General features: G+C 35.2%; 2 protein-coding genes across 21 annotated transcripts in view; one reads left to right on the forward strand and one right to left on the reverse strand.

Moving 5' to 3' along the window:
* Positions 1-534: 534 nt before the first annotated feature.
* Cdc42bpa (CDC42 binding protein kinase alpha) overlaps positions 535-19,404 on the forward strand; it is a 271,103-nt gene continuing 252,233 nt past the window's right edge. For 13 of the 20 annotated variants that reach the window (XM_033762059.1, XM_010642642.2, XM_033762063.1 and 10 more), the window contains exon 1: positions 536-958. In XM_033762059.1, the coding sequence (XP_033617950.1) occupies positions 781-958 (178 nt within the window). In that variant the 5' untranslated portion in view covers positions 536-780. Of the gene's footprint in view, positions 959-19,404 lie in introns of all 20 variants that reach the window. The other 7 variants (XM_010642646.2, XM_033762070.1, XM_010642648.2 and 4 more) reach the window with 2 other exon arrangements.
* LOC104875203 (DCN1-like protein 5) lies at positions 13,982-14,691 on the reverse strand. Its single transcript, XM_033762075.1, is given in 2 exon segments — positions 13,982-14,466; positions 14,469-14,691. Coding segments are annotated over 2 exon segments (708 nt in total).

The raw sequence follows: 19,404 nt of genomic DNA on the forward strand, positions 1-19,404 counted from the left end.
GGCCGAGTAGCTGCTGCTCCCGGAGCCCGGGTGCCGCGCCGCCCGCAGCCACCTTCCCACCCGCGACCGTGCTGCCGGTCAGGCCCCTGGGAGAAGCCGGGAGGAAAATGAAGAGTTTCCATCGGAATCCATTGGAAATAGGACTCACTGCAAAGCCTTAAAAAGAAAGACCTCGGGAGCAGAAGGAAAAGCCTCCTCTGGGCAAGACTTGGCGTGCTCCGAGCTAGGGAGAAGCTGCTTCAGGGACCTCGCCCCCTCCCTTTCCCGCTGGAGAAATTGCCGTTGATGTTTTATCCAAGTGGTGGTTGGGAGGATTTGCAGCAGAATTTTTGGTTTTCCCTCCCCCTCCTATTCATGCTGGTTTTTTCCTCTCTTTTCTATTTTCCTTCTTCCCGGGAAGTGAATTGCGGATGCAAAGAGGACTGTACTCATTAATGATGCAACCGGATTCGTTTCAGGGTTCTGTTGCAGGAGTTGAATTTTGAATGAAGGAGAAGAGTTTTTTTTTTTTTTTTATTTAAGATGTATTAAATATATATATATATATTTTATGGTAACTTTCCCTCAAGATAAATGTATATGGGTGAAATTGAAGACGCTTCGTTTAAGTGAGATTACTGGTGTACTGGATGTTTAATTCAGCACCGGCATTGCATGACAGCTGTTGGAAAAACAAGTGGTTTATTGTTAAAACCACATCTTTTAAAATTTAGGTTCAAATAGTTGTAGTAAAAATTGTAATAGCAATTTAAAAGAGAGCCAGCAGAAACCGAAGCAAACATGTCCGGAGAAGTGCGTTTGAGGCAGTTGGAGCAGTTTATTTTGGATGGGCCGGCTCAGACCCATGGGCAGTGCTTCAGTGTGGAGACCTTACTGGATATACTCATCTGCCTTTATGATGAGTGCAATAATTCTCCATTAAGAAGAGAGAAGAACATTCTTGAATACCTAGAATGGGGTAAGTTTGTGATTTTTTAAACTATAGCTGGACGTTATGATTTAGTAGTTAAGAGTTATGAGCAGACTAATGAAAAAAATACAGATATCTAAAATAAAAGGACATCAACTATTTTAAGATTTTTTTTTTCCCTCTAGTTTTTGGTACGTATTTTCCCAGGAGTAAAATCATACTACTCAGTTGTTGCCTTGCTGTAAGGCCTAGCTATTGTGGAATTTGTGATGAAGAACTTATGTTTTTAGGTCAGCAGTAAGAAATTTAAATTCTGGGAAAGGTAAAATGGATTATTGCTCCCAGTTGCCTAATCCGTGGCAATATGACAGCCACTCAATGTGAGGTGTTTGTTGGTGGAAACATTCTCTCCTAGACTTGAGAAATCAGTCTTGAAATGGGAGAAGATCCTGAAATATCTGTGTTTATCTTAGGGCAGCAGGATCATGAAGGGCAGTGATCAGTGAGTTTTATTTCATATCTGTGTCGGACAAAGGAAATTGCTAAAAAATAGACCTTTCAAAAATTGTTACGTTCCTAAAATGAAATGGCTTAACTACTTTAAAAATATTGTGACAGTCGTTGATCGGGAATGTTTAGGAGCAGCTCCTGCCTAAACGTCAGATTTTATTCCAAATCGAATTTAAGTCTAAACTGGGTAGATTTTTGGTTCAGTCTTCTAAATGTAGATGTGATTAAGACTTGCTGTAGTGGAAGGGATCAGTGAGAAGAGCAAAGGCTCTTCCGTGACCTTCAAGCTTGAAGGCTTGGTTGAAGTTCTTTAGCCTCCGAGGTTAAGCCCAGGCTCAGTGTGACGTCCAGCGGTTCACTTTATCTCCCAGACCTATGGTGCACCTTGGCTTCTGAAGGATTTTGGCCAACTGCACGTAGTACGTTGTACCTTTAGAATACTAATAATTTTAATTTGTTGTTAAGTTTTTATCCTTTATCCTTATTCCTAGGTAAAGCTTTCCTGAAGTAAAAAATCAAGTGCTGATACTTTTTCCTTCAAAAATTTTATTTCAAGTTAGTTTCTCAGGTCATTCACTGATGCAGGATACACATAATAATTTTATTTATCCAAGTTGCCAGTAGTAGAGTTCTAGCAACATGATGTCATGACGTTTTAAGAGATATGTAAATGTGGATGAAATGATATTAAAAAACAGACTACTACAGTCATATTGGGAATGTAAGAAATTGACCCATTTATTCAGGCAACTTCTAAGACAGTTTTGACTTTGTTACTGGTTTTGTTAGAATGTCTTTTTAATGTGTAAAGTATTTTATAAAGCAAAATACTTTATAAAGCACATGTAGTTTTACATTCCATGTTTCATGAATTCAGAAGTCCTGTAGTGTTTTCTTTGAAGATTAAAAAGGTTTTGGTACTTTTAGAATTGGAGTTTAAATTTTTCAATTTTGGTTACATAGTGGCACCCTAGTCTGTGATTATGATTGTCTTTTAATATCCTTTTTTACTTGCAGAATACTAAGACCTTTTTTTAATGTACCAGTGGTAAATATAATTTTAAGTAATATATGATAAAAGACAGTTATATCCTTCATTGCCTTTTGGTTGAATTTATGTAGTTTATGCCATATTTTTCTAGATTGTTAAAATAATTTGTTTTTCCATTAATGTATTTTCCTGAATGTTGTTTCTTCTGTCTGTATAAAAACACTTTGTTTACCTGTAAGTTTACTTAAGCCAGAAAAGCAAAAAAATTAAATAAATATTTGGCCAAGTACATTATATTTTTATGAATATTTAAAATAACTTAATAGCCAGGTGCAGGGAACAGCCTGTAATCCCAGCACCTACAGAAGCTGAGGCAGGAGGATTCCAAGTTCAAGTCCCACCTGGGGAACTTAGTGAAACCCTGTCTCAAAGTAAAAAATAAAAGGGTAGAGGATGTAGCTTAGTTGTAGAGCAGCACAGATATATGTTTCTAAATACTGAGAATTGTGATAGAGCTACAGATATATATTTCTTAACAATTTAAGACCAGGAGCCTGGTGTGGTGTCCCACGTTTGTAATCCCAGCACTTGAGAGGCTGAAGCAGAAGAAAGGTTCACAAGTTTGAGGCCCGCATGGACTACATAGCAAGACCCTGTCTGTCTCAAAACAAAACGACCAGGGACTTGTCACAATCAAGGAGTAAAGTTTTTAGTGGTACCCTTTACATTTTGTGTTTTTAGAAGCCTGATACTATATGTGGCTTCACCAACTTAACTGTTTTTCACTGTTTGGAGAACAAGAGAATAGAATTTTTAAGGAATTAATTTGTATACTTTAGGTCTGAGGAGTGTTTGTTAAGGCTCAAGTTTTTCTTTTCTTTCTTTTTTTTCTTTTCGGAAGTACTGGGAATGGAACCCAGGGCCTTGCACATATTAGGCAGTGCTGTACTGCTGAGTGTTTTTAAGATGGCTTAAGAGGTCTTGAATATGGGGTATATCTATCAGAAGTTTGAGTAAAGTGTAAGAAAAGAAAGTTAAGAATGAAAAAGCTAAGAGATGTATTGTAAGTAGTAATACTATGTTTGGGGCAATTTAGGTTAAGAATAAGCATCTTTTCATTTAAGTATTGAAATAGATTTTCTGTTCTTCACCTATGAATTGAGTACTGCATTTTGGAGAAATGTTCTATTTTATTCTCATTACCCAATGTCATATAAAAAGCAATTTAGGTTAAAGAAGCTTCTGAGTGGTGAATTGACCTCAATTTAATTTTTAAAAACATTATTTTTGGGTGGAGTGTCCTTTGATATATATTTACTAGAATTATTGTTGGGTTTAATTTGATAATTTAGATTTGTCTTAACAGATAACATTTTTAGTTTGATTTTAATATTCAAGAAATATTGAGTCTTTAAATATTTAAAAGACCCAGTAATTGCAACAAGAGAGCAGGATAGTTAAGTACTCTATATTATACTAAATACTTAATGTTTGTTTTTGTATTTATAATTATGAAAGTAAGATACTTCTCATTTTTATGCTGTTGATAGGTTTCTCTTAAAAATAGAGTCAACCAAGATTCTGTCTGTATTGCTTTTCCAGCAAATTTATTTTATTCCTTGTTATGGCCTATTTCACTTCTATATTGTTATTGTTAGTATTTACACGACATAAGAAAGCTGATCACTCAAAGTCAAGTATGTTATTTTTCTCTAACTCATTGCTTGCTTTTGTACTGATGGATTGAGGGAGGAAATAAATAGAGCAGGAGAGAGGTAGAGGAGGGGATTAAGCCAGTGAACACTAACCCAAGGGGGAAATACACCTTGATACCATTGATCATGTTTAAATTTAATAATACGTATTATTTTCCAGTAAGCCAATAAGATTTGAAAGACTATGTTTTTGTCTTCTTTGTTTTTTAAGTTGTTAAAATGATTATGGTTTATGTTTGTTTATGAGTAGTGGCTTTACTGTTAGCATAATTTTAGAATATGTTAAGAGTTATAGAAGTAAAAACAACTTTTACATTATAAACTAACTTCCTGGTGAGTTAAATCGAGCAATTTGAATTTTACAGAATTCTTTGCCAATTTACTTTAAAAAAAAATCAATGATGTTACTCAGTATGAAAGAAATTTGCAAGGCTATGTATGTGGATAACTGTTTTTTGATACTTTCTGAACTTGACTTTGTAATACTTAGTAGAGAATAGTGTGATTAATAAAGCTGTTCCCAGGAACATCAGCAGATACTGTGGTATACACTTTTCCTTTTATTAGAGTAGTTTTTTTAAAGCTTATTCACATTTTTTCATGTGTGGGTTAATTCAGGTGATGATGGCTTGATCTGAATATTTGTTTAGGATACTTTGGTCTTCTCATCTGTTGCTTCTTACTGTTGGCTTTTCCTGAGTAGAATTTATTAATCATACTAATTTATCAAAATGTTCATTGAATACAGGTGATAGCATATATTTTCGTGTAAGCCCTCAATTAGGGTAATCATAAATGTCTTTAGAAATATAGGTTGGGCGTTTAATTCCTTTTGACTAGTAACATGATATTCTATTAAATAATCTATCACTGTGCTAGCAATGCTAGGAACATGTTCAAAAGTGATTATTGTTATTTCATTTCTTTCTCTTCTATTTTCTCAAGTTATACTTAGAGTTATCAGATGGTACTGGTTATTGCAACAGCTATAGACATTGATTGATTAGTAATTATTTTGAAGAATAGCACTTTAAGAAAAATACTGGTTTATAGCCAGTCACAGTGGCTGAGGCAGTGGGATTGCAAATTTGAATCCAGCCTGGGCAACTTAGTGATTTAGCAAGAACCTGCCTCAAAAAAAAAAAAAAAAAAAAAAAAAAGTTGGGGATGTGACTTAGTGCAAAGACCTTGGGTTCAATCCCCAGTATCCTCCCAGTTGCTGTACGAGTTAGGAATAACACTTAAAAGATGTTAGGATTAACACTTAAAGAATTAAAAAAAATACATTTATTTTGTATGGAAATTTAGGACAGTTTTCCACAGTAGTGTAGAAATAAATACCATAATATTTTAGAAATTTTATGAAATATCCTGTAAATATTAGGACTTGATTACCTTACCATTACACAGTGAGCCCATGCTGTTTTAGGGTAAAGGATCTGAAATTGGCATAAATAAGTATCATACTATTCCATGGCAGTCAAACAATCTTTTCGAAAACTTTTTCCGTTATGGTACTTACTGTCAGTATGTTGTGTATGAGCTCATTGGTTTCCATCCTGCTGGTTGTGGTAGGTTTTTTAATCAGTTTTTGTGTGACTAGCATTTAAAGAATGAAATAAATCACAATAGAAAATATTAAGCTCATATATAGAAAAAATAAGTATCATTATGTAAAACATTTGTGTTTTCTAGTATTTCTTACTAATATTTCTTGCACTCTGAGATTAAGAGTTTGAGGCCAGGTGTAGTGAGAGTAAAAGGGAGAATTGGAGAGGAACAGAATGAGAATGAATATAGAGATGAATTTACCATTTGAATTTACTGTGTTCCTCAGTTGCTACTTGTCTCATTTGTGAATAATTGTTTTTTTTTGCTTTTTTGTTTTTTTGTTTTTGTTGTTGTTGTTTTTTTGAGACAGGGTCTCACTATATAGTTGAGATTGACCTGGAACTCACTATGTGGCCCAGGCTGGTCTCGAACTCACAGCGACCCTCCCAGTGCTGGGATTACAGGTGTGCGCCACCACACCTGGCTCAGGTATTTTTAATTTAGAAGAAACTCGGGTCCTTGCCCTTGCAAGGCAGGAGGCGGAACCTTTGAGCTAACTCCCCGGCCTGAGTTTTAACTTTAATTGTCAGAGGTGTATAAGCTTATTGAACTTGAGAGGTAGCCATGTGACCTAAAAACAGTCATGGTAGTTTCTTGTTGTATTTTCCCATCACTCTGTAGTAACTCTAGGCTAGATGTAGGGGAGGATTTTTTAGTTCTATAGAATTGTTTTTAGTCTTCTTTATTCACAGAGCTGCCCGCTCAGCTGCATCTTGATGAGTAAAGAAGTTTTTTCTGTAATGATTCTTTTGAATGATCCACACTATATGTGTATGTTTTTCCAGACATAAGAATGGCTGTCATTTGTTGTTACTTTTCGGATCCAGGCAATTGCCTTTTCTTCCTCATTGATGTTGATGAGAGCTTCAGGGTTGCTCTTAGCTAACTTCTCCACACTTCCTCTTTACAACTTCCACTAGTAGGGAGGGAATGGCTACCCTTTGATTGGGCAGTCCCTTCTTCCTAGTCTAGGGTTCTTTTATCTGACATTATTGAAAAGCAGTACTTTTGCTTTCATGGTAACAGGAGACACAAAGACCCACTATTTGCCCCTTAGTGCTTGAATTGCATCCTTCTATTTTGGGACGGGGGTTTCTTCATCTAGCATCTTCCTCATTTTTCTGTAAATTCATGGAATATTAGTAGGTATTTCTCTTTCCCTCTTTCCCTTTTTCTGTTCTCTCTCTCTCTCTCTCTCTCTCTCTCTCTCGGCGTGTGTGTGTGTGTGTGTGTGTGTGTGTGTGTGTGTGCCCCTCTGTCTGTCTGTCTGTGGTTTATGTAGGTAGGTGAGTTTGGGAAACTATTCCAGGCAAATTCTAATGTTAAAAACATTGCAGTTTTTTTTAGACTTAATGAAGTTTATCTAATCATAGAATCACCTTTTTGCAGAGTATCTGGAGGATGGGTGGCCACCAGTGTTCCACGGAATACTCTTTAGGAAGTGTTCATTCTATATTAGGTCATGGTTTTCCTCATAAATCCCAGAATATCAAAGTTAGAAATTTTAAGAGAAACCTGGGGATACTGTGTGGTTTGGAGAACGAATCTAAATTTGAATGTTATATCTTATTTAGTGATTGTAAACTGTAGTTTTCTGTGTGAAAGTCATGTGACCCAGAAGATAAACTGAATCATGGTAGAGTAACATAAAAGTAGTGTTGCTAAAATTATACCTAAGAAACATACACTACAAAGTAAAATGAGATAGAATAATGAACCTGTACTGTTAACTCCTAAAGACCTTGAAATTACTGAGAAGTGTCTATGTATGACATTTCCTTGTTTAATTAAATGTGCTTTTCATGTATAGGCATTCACTATAGATGTAGAAATTATCACTATCTTTTGTAGATTTTATTGTAATTGTAGCATGTTGCAACACTATGGTCTGTCTCTGAAAAGATTTCATTATTTTTTGATGTTTAAGAGAAAAAGTTCATGGACCCATGCAGTTTTAGAATCTATTAGTATTAAGTACTATTCCTCTAGCTCTACCTCCCCCCCCAAGTTAATAATTCTTTAGCTAAGCAGTTGGTTTAAGACTTTGTGAGTGGTACAGGAACTTCATTATTGTGCATAAAATTGTATGGCAAAGCTACATGCTTCCTATGCCAGCTCCAATTTATATATACTGTAAGGGAAGCAAGAAAAATACTTTTATTAAGGACAAAACCATATATAATTGGTGCCATTTGAACAATTAGAATTCTGTGATTACTATTAACTTTTGTTTGGGCTATTAAGGGTGGCAGATAATGTTAGAGAACAATTCAGTTTGATTATTTAAAGACAAGTAGAAAAAGCAAAGACTTTAGATTTTGACTATTTTAATTATTGGCAGGATGATCTAGGGAAGCTATTTAACCTCATTGAGTTTGTTTTATCATCTGTGAAAAATGGTCATCATCATAAATGCTTATTTTGCTGAAAGTTGAAAGCCAGGTTAGGAATTTTCCTTTTCTGGTGATTTATAGTTGTATTTTGTTGGCCTCTCTCTTTTGTCTAGCCTTATGATAAATGAAGAACTAAAATTCCATTTTTTGGGGTAAAGTGCAGTATAATCAAAGTGTATAGCTGTACTCTTACAAGGATGTAAAGAAGTTTGTTTTACTGTTAAACTTTTTTATGTCTTACTGACAGTGTTTTATTAAATTATATTGCAGTGAACATCTCTTTCTCTGCACTATGGAAACAATATTTAGTCTTTCTTTTAGGATAAGATATTTTGCATTGGAATATTTTGTTGGTATTAACTGGCTATTTTTGGGTAATATTAAGTTAATGCATATTCTCTTTACTACCAACAACAAGAATTATGCAGTGGCGAGTTGCATTTTCTTTGTTTTTGTTTTGAGGCAGGTTTTCAGTATGTAGTTCAGGTTGGCCTTGAACTCACTGTGATCTACTTTCCTCCATCTCCCGGGTGCTGGGATTACAGTGTGTGCCTCCACACCTGGCTTATTTTTGTATTTTTAAAGCTGCAATCTACAAATCTACAGTTCTAGACCTCATCTTAGAAGGTTAAAATCATTATTGATGTGTTATTCATTTAGGTCCTTTTGTGAACTAAAAATTATGCACTATCTACAGAAGCATGTTGTAATCTTACAGTAAATATGAAGAAAATTAACAATGTCCACTAGTCCATTGGTATTTCCTAAACTGTATTTCAAGAGATATAAATGAATGTTCTGAATATTAAGGATTCAGTGTATATGTGGTATTGGGAAATAGTGCTGTTGAATCGATCCTTCTTTGGATATTACAAAGCACATTATCATAAAAAAGTTTCAAAAGGTTCTAAGAAACCTCTTTAACATTCTTTTACATAGTTTGCCTAAGACATTTTAGCTTAAACTCTTTTTGTGAGGAACAAGCAGACCCACTTTGGAAGGCTGCCATGCTCACCACTATACCACCAACACAAGCAGACCCACTTTGGGAAATGAAAGCTTAGGAAGGCACCACCTAAGAAACTATAGGTGGTGCCAGAGCCTGTAAGCTGCCTATATGACCGAAAGCCTTTCTCCAATTCTTCTATCAGATTTTTTCTCTCTTCTTTCTCTCTGTTTTTGTTTCTTTATCTCAATCTCTCTTCCTTTTTTCTCTCTGACTGTCTGGTTCTGGGGATTGTCTGGTACAGGGACTTCATGTTGAGCTGTATCCCCAGCCCTTTTTAAAATTTGAGACAGAATCTTGCTAAGTCATGTAAGTTGCCCAGGCTGGGTTGGAATTTGTGATCTTCTGACTCAGCTTCAGAGAGTGTTGGGATACCACATTGGTTTTTGAATATAGTTGCAATTTACATGAAAGTGTAAACAAAAGGAAAGGTTTGATTGATTTTCCTTTTTCCTATTCATGTTTAGCATTTTTAGCACTGTTGTATACATCACCTAGAAACCAATCTTGCAATAGTTCTTAATTTGTGTGGAGTTCACAATCATGCACACACACCAGTAGGACTTGATCTGTGCCTTTTAGGAGTACATATGTGCAGTTCCTAGTTTACAAAGGTGCTCTTGCTAACCTATTGATTTTTTTTTCCAGTAGTGCTTGATAATTGTCTAATCAGGTTGCCTCTCTCATTGGTATAGATAGAGACTGTCATAGCTATGCAATAGAACAGAACTAATTAGATTTTATGTGAGCTTTGTAACAGCAGTGTAGTCCTGTTACAGCAAGGGTCTTTTCCTTAGTATCAGTGTTTTTACTAGGAGTGACTAATATCCCAAGTTGACTTCATACGCTGTTAATGTATTCTGTGCTAGCCAGTCTTGGTTGTACCTGCCAATAATCCCAGCACTTGGGAGGCTGAGGAAGGAGGATTGTGGCAATTTTGAGGCCAGCCTGGAATATGTAGTGAGACCCTGTCTCAAAAAAAAAAAAAGTATTGTGTGCTGAGATCTGAAAAATTGTTGGTTGTAGCAGAGACTAAAGCCCAGTTGTGGGATTGTATTGGTAATTACCTATGGCTTTGCCTTGACTGAAAATCATAACTGAGAAATATTTAAAAACAGACTAAAAGTTCAGATCAGATATATGGTAAAGCGGACATACTGATATGATATAAAGTTTTTTCATACTCTATACTTAATCCTAGAGTATGGTTACAACTTCAATAATATATGAAAATATGGTGTAATTTCTATTTCTGCTTTTTTTGGTGCATGCTAAGGCTGACATTTTCTCTAAGGAGTTCATTGCTGTGTCACATTGCTTGAGGTTAGAGGTTGTGATGATGGTCATACTGTATTCTTTTGCCTACCTGCTTGTAATATCAGTAAGTGCAGCAACTTATAGATTATCCTAATTTTATGCTACATCTATGAAGATTTGGCTCCTTTACTTGTCTGTATCAAACATGTATAAATCGATTTATACCTGGGTTATATACATGTGTAAATGGATTTGTACATTCCTGGCTCTTAAATGTGTATAAATGAATTTTAACACTCTTGGATTTTATTGTCCTCATTAATCATGCTTTTGCTTTTCCATCAAATGCTAAGTAACCTCATTATTACATTTGTCTTTAACCAAAAATATTGTGAATCTTATACATCCAGGACCACTGTTTATTAGGAGGAATTAAAAGACAAATACAAAACAAGAAAATATAACACGATCTTTTAGTTGTGGTAGCATCTTTCAGTGACTACTAAAAGCTTTCAGGATGACTTTTAAACTCTTCAGCATGATATACACAATTTTTTGTGTGCTGTTTGTTTACTTCCATAATCACTTCTTCCATTTTAAAATATAACTTAAAAGATTCGAAACAGTTTCAAACTTACAGAAAAATTGCAAATACAGTACATTTTTTTTCTCCTGAATCATTTGGAACTATGTTGCCTACCTGATACCCATCACCCACCCTATATCTTTGTACATATTGTCTGTATTCTTCTACAGACCATAATGCAACTATTAAAACCAAGAAATTAACCTTGATGAGCTAGTATTACCTAATCCTTAGGAATCGTGTACCATTCATTTGAGTTGCATCTATTGTCCTAGTAATATCCTTATATCAGAAGGATTCAGCTGGGCATTATGTAGTACTTGGATGTCATATTTTACTCTGGGCCAGGTTTTTAGAATTTCCTTGACTTTCACAGCTCTGAAGGCCAGTTATTTTGTGGCTTTTATAGTAACTCCTAATTTGGGTTTGTTTCTTTATGATTAGATTCACATATTACATCTTTGGCAAGACTATCACAGAAGTGATGCTGTGTTTTCTTCATTGCATCTTATCAAATGGTACATGATTGCATATTGCCCTATTACTTATTAAGTTTCTCTCTGCTAGACTTTGTTGTAAAGTACTTTTTTTTAATAATTAATAGTTATTTTGTGGGGTGATATTTTATATAACTACTGTGTCCTCATTAAATATGGTTTTCTGTGCTATTAGGTTCTAACCCTTCATTACCACTTATTTTGGGGCTTGAATTGGCCCAGATTTGGCCATTAGGAGCCCCTTCAAATAGATTTCTGTGTGCTTTGGCATGTCCCTATGACCCCTTGAGTATTTGCTCACTTTGTGATATAATGAGATAGTTCAGGCTTGTTTTGTACTTTCCTTGTTTCAGCCTTGGAATCAGCAATTTTTTGAAGAATTCTTGGTTCCTTTTAGTAAAGGAAGTTATTCCAAAGAAACTAAGGTCCAAGATAAAAGTGTATTCATTGCTATTCATTGTTGCTGATCATAAACTATACTGTTGAACAGAGATAGCAGTTTTTACCCATTCATCTATCCATCAAACTGTATTATCTATTCACCTGTCCACTTACATGTATGCAGATTTACATTTTATAACTGTATTACTTACAAATATCTATAGATATTATTATATATGAAAGACAATTTGCACTAATACCTTTAATTCCAATGAGTTAATCTGATTGGGTTAATTTGGATTCTTTTCTTTCCTGTATTATAGTTTCTCTTCCCAACAGTGAGACGCATGCTCCTGTTATCCTTAATATATTTACTTATACAATCAGTCCCTCGGTATAAAACTAACTTCCTGTCAGTGTGGCTACTCCCTCCCTCATTCAGACAACCTGTTTACCCTTATCTGTCTAGCTGGTACTTCACCCCACTTGAGTGCTCACTCTGTATGCCAGGTTGCTATTTCTCTCCCACTAAAGATGTGCTTCTCAGTGTGTTCAATTTATAACTATCATCACTAGGCTTCCGTCTTCATGCCAGGCTGAACTGTTCCATGAATGTTCTCATCATGCTTCTCAGGCTTGAAATTCCTGGTGGCAGTACACAAAGGACTTTGATCCAGCTCAGTTTCCAGCTCTGGTCCAGCATCATTTGTTTCTCTTGTGTACTTTGATCTGCGCCCCCTAACGATTTTAGGGCAGAATTTTTCAGGAAGGAAAAGACAATGGCTACTTGTGTAATTCAAAAACCTTGCTTAATGATGGGACATGGTCTGAGAAATGAGTTGTTAGGCGATTTTGTTGTGGAGTGGTCCTATAAAACTAAGTAGGCAATTTAATCTCATGGGACCACTGTATATGTGGTCTGTCATTGGCTGAAATGTCATGAAGTGATGCGTGACTACATGCTTATATATATATACATATATGTATATATACACACACATATGTATATCTCTGTGTGTCATTTTATTTATATTTCCACTAACCTTTATACTTTAAAAAATTATTCCAAAAATTAAATATTATAATAAAATATATTTTTCTGGTGCACAACTATGAGTTTTAGCAAATGCAGAGTCATGTGACTACTGTTACAGTTAAGGTGCAAAGCAGTTGCTTTACCCAAAAAATTCTCTTTTGCTGCCCTTTTGCACTACATTCAGCTTTTACTAGAAATGAAATATTAAATTAAAGCATATGTGACTATCCAGTGACTTTTTACATATTGATTTTTTTTTTTTTTTGAAATCCTGTTTCACTTCCCCTACCCCTGTGCTTGTCCTGGTAAGTGCAAGGTATATTGCAGATACATAATAATGTTGGTTGAATGAATTAATACCATTATATTGTACTTGTTACACCCAAGGCTAGAAGCAGCATAAGTGATCATGAAGCATTGGTTTAAACTCAGTATTTTTATGCTGGGGACTTGTTTCCTTTTTGATTTACCCTGTTTCAAAAGTGATTTTTTTCCTTTTAAAAAATTAGCTTTCTAATTGGCAAATAATTCAAAAGTTGCTTTTTCAGTGGTATTTACAGTCCCCCTTGTTAGCAGTTGACAGTGTGTAAACAAGTACTTAATGGAGTGAGGAGAGGGTAAGGAATAAGGCAAATTGTGAACCTCTAAATTTTAGTTATAATTTTTTTTATATTGTCTGTGTTTAACTTTATTTGCACAGTGTCCAGCATAAACTTTAGGGTTTGGTGATGGATTGAACATATGAATATAATTTTATTGCCTTCTGCAGCCCCACCAAGCCTATGATAACGAAATTTTTTTTTCACTTTAAGGCCTTTGTCACAAATCTGAATCTTTATTGTTCTGAAATGTTAAAAACATAACTTGAAACAAAAATGTCAATATTCAGTCTCAGAAGAGGTGTGGTTCAATGCCCATCACATGTAACAAGAAAACTTTCTTTAAAAAGAAGTAAAAAAAAAAAGTACTATAAGTCTTTCATATGAATGAAAATGCACCCTTTGGATTTTTTTTCCCCTTTAACTCATTAGCCTGTATAACGTATGGGAATCAAAAAGTTTGCATTTTCTTCAAAATAGTTCTTGCTATCATGTTTGATGTATTTTTTGCCACTCAACAAATTCATCAAGAAGAACGAGCCAAGCAACATCTTCATCGTAGTTACTAAAATCTGCATGGACTGTTCTGCTGAATTCTAATACATTGTACCACTGATCTTTGTTCATAACACAGTACTTTGATTGTTCCAGGTACTGGTAAAATACTGAAAACAGTGGCCATATCCTCTCAAGCAGAAGAGCTAACATAGATATAGCAGAATCAATATCAAGGCTCCTCTGATCTTTATCCCTTGCAAAATCAAATGCATATCTGTATATATCCTTAAATGACAAAATATCATTCAGCTGTGAGCACAAAAAGTCAAATTTGTTTTGTAACTTTTCTGTGCAGTCACACTGTAATGAAGTCATTCCCTTTAACCATTCTTCCTTGGTAAAAAATCCCATGCTTTCAGCCTCCAATTTCCACACTAAAACTGACATAATATTTTCAGGTTCAATACCAATGTCTCACAAAATTTTTCCATTCCTTCTGGCCCTATAACTTCATCAGGACCTGCATACTCATAAAACCAAGCCAGGCACTTCTTGCTTGAAAAATGTTCCTCTCCACTTATTAGTCTAGCAGGGAGGGAGGATCTGCAATAGCTGGAGATTTTACACTTTTTTAGGCCACTGTCTTCCACTACTGCTGCTGCCACCCTGGAGGAGTCTTTTCTCTTCTTCTTTACTGGCATCTTCCGCCTTCCCCGGCAGGGTGGGCAGCAAGAAATTTTTGAAAAAGTCATAAACATTCAAGGATGAGAAGGATAAGAGAGGAGACTTACAGCACTGATATTTTGGAAGCTGAAAAGCAAATTAATGATAATGACTTAGGAGATCTGAGAAACTTTGAAATCCTAAGTTAACAGTGGTGAATGTTGAGGACCTATCCAGTTTACTTGGCAGAATCCTCAGACGTCTTAGAAATTGGTGTCTTCAGGAACTTCTGTAAGTTGAGGTTCAGGCAGAGCTAAAGTATGGAGGATTAGTTGAAACTATTTTAGAAGCAGTAAGAACTTAGAGCCCTGCCTTTTGTCTGTCCTTCTCAAAGATTGTATCTTTATTCTTGATAAAATAGTGTTCCGGGTTGAATGACATCAGATATAGTGTAGGTTTAGACATTTTATATTGGAATTAGGGGAGTAGAGAAATGTTTATTTACTTCTTTTTGGCTTCTAGAATGCTGGCAACTAGGTCTTTGTTACAAAGAGAGATTTCTTAAAAGAGCCTTCTGAAAAATCTGACCAACTCAGGAAGGAAGACCTAAAGATCCAGATATCAGGGATTCCTCAGTAAGCCAGTCACACTACTGTGAAATTCATTATCAATGGGCTTCACCCAAGGATTCAGAGCTTCAGATCTTTTCATTTTTTTATAATTATAATTTTCATAGTTTTAGAGGTAAAATATTACACCTGTGAATAAAATCAAGATGCCATAAAAAGGGACGAAAGAATGAAAAAAGTTCTTTGAAATTAAGAATTTGATTGCTAAAATGAAAACTTTCATATAAGAATTTTAAGAGAAAGCTGAAAAAAATTTCACAGACAAAAAAATGCAGAGATAGAAAAGAGATAAAACTATACAATAATTTGGGAGGATGAAACTAGAGAGCAATTAAACTAGAAGATGCATTTGAGTAATCAGAATAGTAGAAATTCTAAAGAGAATTCCAGTAGAGAGAACAGAGGGGAAGAAATTGTCAATAAAATAATAGTAGAGAAACATTCAGAAACTGAAGGACACAAGTTTTTAAATGAAAGGTGCAGATATTAGATACCTAGCGTAATGGATGAAAGTTGACTGATGCTAAAATTCACAGTCAGTATGTTGAAGAATTTTCAGAACTTTGGGGATAAGGAAGATACTGACAAAATAAAGTGAAACAAAACAACGGTCAGGAACCAGAAAAGCCTTTGTTTTTCTTAGCAACAACGCTAGAAAGAAGCTAAAATAATGTATTGAAGGAACGTGATTTTCAAACCCAAATTCTGTACCTAGTCAAATTCGCAGTCAAGTATGAAGGTGGAATAAGGATATTTTTAGACATGCAAATCTTCCAAAAATATTTTTCTGCCATCTCTCTAAATAGGGTTAACCGATCAGCTTGGTTTACCTGGGACTAAGGAGTTTTCCTGAGTTATGGAACTTCTGGTGATAAAAGCAGTCAGACTGGGATGAGTAGATTGTCCTACTTCTGCTATATGACAGAAGGAGTAAGTTAAGATGAGGAAGTACTGTATGGGATATAGGGAGGAAGCAGGAGATTCACTGGAGGTGAGAGAAGAAAGGATTTCCTAGGGTAATGGTAAAGAAAGAAAACTGAATGACAGCTTTGCATCAAGCTCAGAGGATCTGGGAGAGACTTCTTTAACGTGAGTGAATGAATATACATAACTGCAAAGGCCAGGTGTGGTACGCACCTGTAATCCCAGTACTCTGGTAGGCTAGGATTGCAACTTCCACCCCAGCCTGGGCAGTTTAGATGGGAATTTTGCTCAGTACAAAAGCCCTGAATTCAGTCCTGAGTACCACAGATACAATAGTAGCAACAACAAAGGTAGCTCTATTTTAGCGGCACTCATTTGATCAAACTGAAATCCAAGTTTATCCTTGTCTGATAAATGCAAGAAGTTCCTTAATATTAAAGGAAATTCTTACAAAGTTAACTTTTCATAAAGTTTTGAAATCAGATCAACCATCTATCCCCCTTATTTCTGTTTAGAGTTAAGTTGTTTTCAAAGAATTGTTGAGCTATAGGACTGAATGGAAAATTAGCTTTCTAACTATTCTTGAATCAGGTTTTCAGTGGTAGCTATTTAATTTGAACATCAAGAATATTTACAGAGATGTGTAATGAAAAACACAATGCAATACTTTATTTCCTTACACCAGAAGTCACTTAGTTGTTGACTACTCTGTTGCTCAAGGTTAGTATTCTGTTTTTCAGATTGTTGTGATCACCTAATATTTTGTTGGTTATTGCATACTTTGAAATGTCTTTTTAGTTAGCATCTTAACTAAAAGGGGAAGAAAAAAACATTTAAGATGTGAAGCCATAAATAAAATACTTAGGTTGTCCTAGCATTTCTTTTTTTTTTTTCCCCCTGCTGTGCCAGGGATTGATTCCTGACCTTATTGCATGCTGGCAAACACCCTACCACTGTGCTGCATCCCCAGCCCTAAATTGCTTATATCATAAATGAGTAATCATTTGAATTTTAAGATTTAATGCTTTTACTAAGAATTAAAATAACTTAAAGCAGATACTAACCAGAGTGCCTAGCAAGTGCGTTCCTATTGCTTAAATAGTTACTTAGAATTAGGAAGAAATATTTATAATAGTGTATGATACTAAAAAATACTACCTCATCCTAATTGAAAAAAATGGAGTTAAAAGGAAATGATGTAATATAACTTATACTTAGAAATGACGAAGGAATTTTTGCCTTAGCCTTAATAGTATTTAGAGCAGTGTTTCTAAGTTACATTTCATTTCTCACATATACAGATGATTTTTGTGAGAGAATATTACTTTTTTCACAGACAATGGAAATCATTTAGATTTTAAAAAAACTAGTGCTCACTAAGAATTTTCTGATAAAGCTATGTTAACTTTAAAAATAACTTGCTGGGTGTGGTGGCGCATGCCTGTAATCCCAGCACTTGGGAGGCTGAGGCAGGAGGATTGCTGTGAGTTCGAGACCAGCCTGGGCTACATAGTGAGTTCCAGGTCAGTCTCAACTACTTAGTAAGATCCTGCCTCAAAAAACAAACAAACAAAAATTTAAAAATGACTTGAAAAGTCAGGTTTTCTATTTTTAAATTTGAAACAAAATTTTATTTTATTTTTCTTTTTTTAAAAGATGGAGTCTCACTACATAGTTCAGGCTGGCCCTGAACTCACTGTTGTAGCCTAGGCTGGTCTTGAACTCCCTGCAGTCTTCCTGCCTCAGCCCACTGAGTGCTGGGATCACAGGCATGTGCCTGGATCACCACACCTGGCAGGTTTTTTCTTTCTGAAATTCTCTGCATGTGGCTTAAATTGTATTTGAGTCTCAATTTTTTTATTTTGCAAAATCTAGAAAATATTACAAGGAAATAAAATTTTTAGTTTACTTTCTTTTCACTGAAGGACTTTCACTTTGCTTAATAGTTTCTCTCCATTTCTGTTTATTCTGCTCTAAGGTTGACCATTTACCAGCCTCCGAAATGTGAACAGTTGTATATGAATCTACTCTAGCATATTAGAGACAGAATTTGATACATTAAATGAGTTGCTTCTTTATCTGTAGATCCTGTGCATTAGATAGTCCTTGGCTTTCATTAGACAGAAAGCAAACATTTTTATTGTATAGCTTCAAATACTTCTTTACAAATAGAAGAAAATTTTTGTTGTATAAGTTTGGGGTCATTATTACCACTTTATTTTAAAGGGACAGTGCAGGAATCGAGAATAGCCAAGTTAAAGAGAAGCACTGTTCTGCATGGGGAAGGTGTGGTAGTGGCGCTTATGGAGCTTCCATCCCTCCCCGGCCCCATACCATGATTGTTCACCAGTTTGAAAGCTTATGTCTTTAAATAGAGGTAAACATTTTGGGAAATTGAGTTTTCATTGGAAATTTAAACAAATCATCTTAGCCTTAGTATTTCTTTAAATAATCATGCTTTAAAAATTATAATAGGTCTGTTATAAATATCAGGACTATTTGTTATGTTTAAATTGTCTTTAAAATGAGCTTGAAAGGAATTTTGTGAACATTTGTACTATATTTCTTTTCTTTTTTTTTGAGACGGGTTTCACTGTGCAGTTCAGGCTGGCCTTCAACTCACTATGAGGCCTAGGGTAGTCTTGAACTTGCAGCAATTCTCCTACCTCAGCTCCTGAGTGCTGACATTACAACCATGTGCCACCATACCAGCACTGTACTATATTTCTTGGATTTATGTTTCTGCAACAGAAACTGGTCACATTTCTGACAGTGCAAGTGTTGACTTTAGAGGCTAGAATAAAAAGAAACATTAAAAATGACATAGTATAGTAATTTATAAAGGTTGTTGATTACACGTATAAATGGAGTGTTGATAGGGACCAATTGGTTGAAAGTAACTGAAAACACAGTGAAAATTGGTTTAAAAATAGGAAAGTTCTGTTAGCTAACCTACCAAGAGCCTCTTAGCGTAGTGGCTCAGCAAGTGTTATGAAATGTTCAGGTTCTTTGAGTGTCATTACTCCTAAAGTGTAAACTTTTTTTTAACATTGTTTCTCCTAAAGTTGTAGGATCACACTTGAGCAACATGCTTCCTTAGGCTTTCCATAGTCCTCTCAGGAGGAGGAAGATTTCTCATAGGAACACCCAGAAAATCTTTCCCCTCTGATCTCAGATGGCCAGAATTAGATCCCATGT

The sequence above is a fragment of the Fukomys damarensis genome, unplaced genomic scaffold (assembly GCF_012274545.1).
Source record: "Fukomys damarensis isolate Sample0158 unplaced genomic scaffold, DMR_v1.0_HiC HiC_scaffold_11, whole genome shotgun sequence".
NCBI lineage: Eukaryota > Metazoa > Chordata > Mammalia > Rodentia > Bathyergidae > Fukomys > Fukomys damarensis.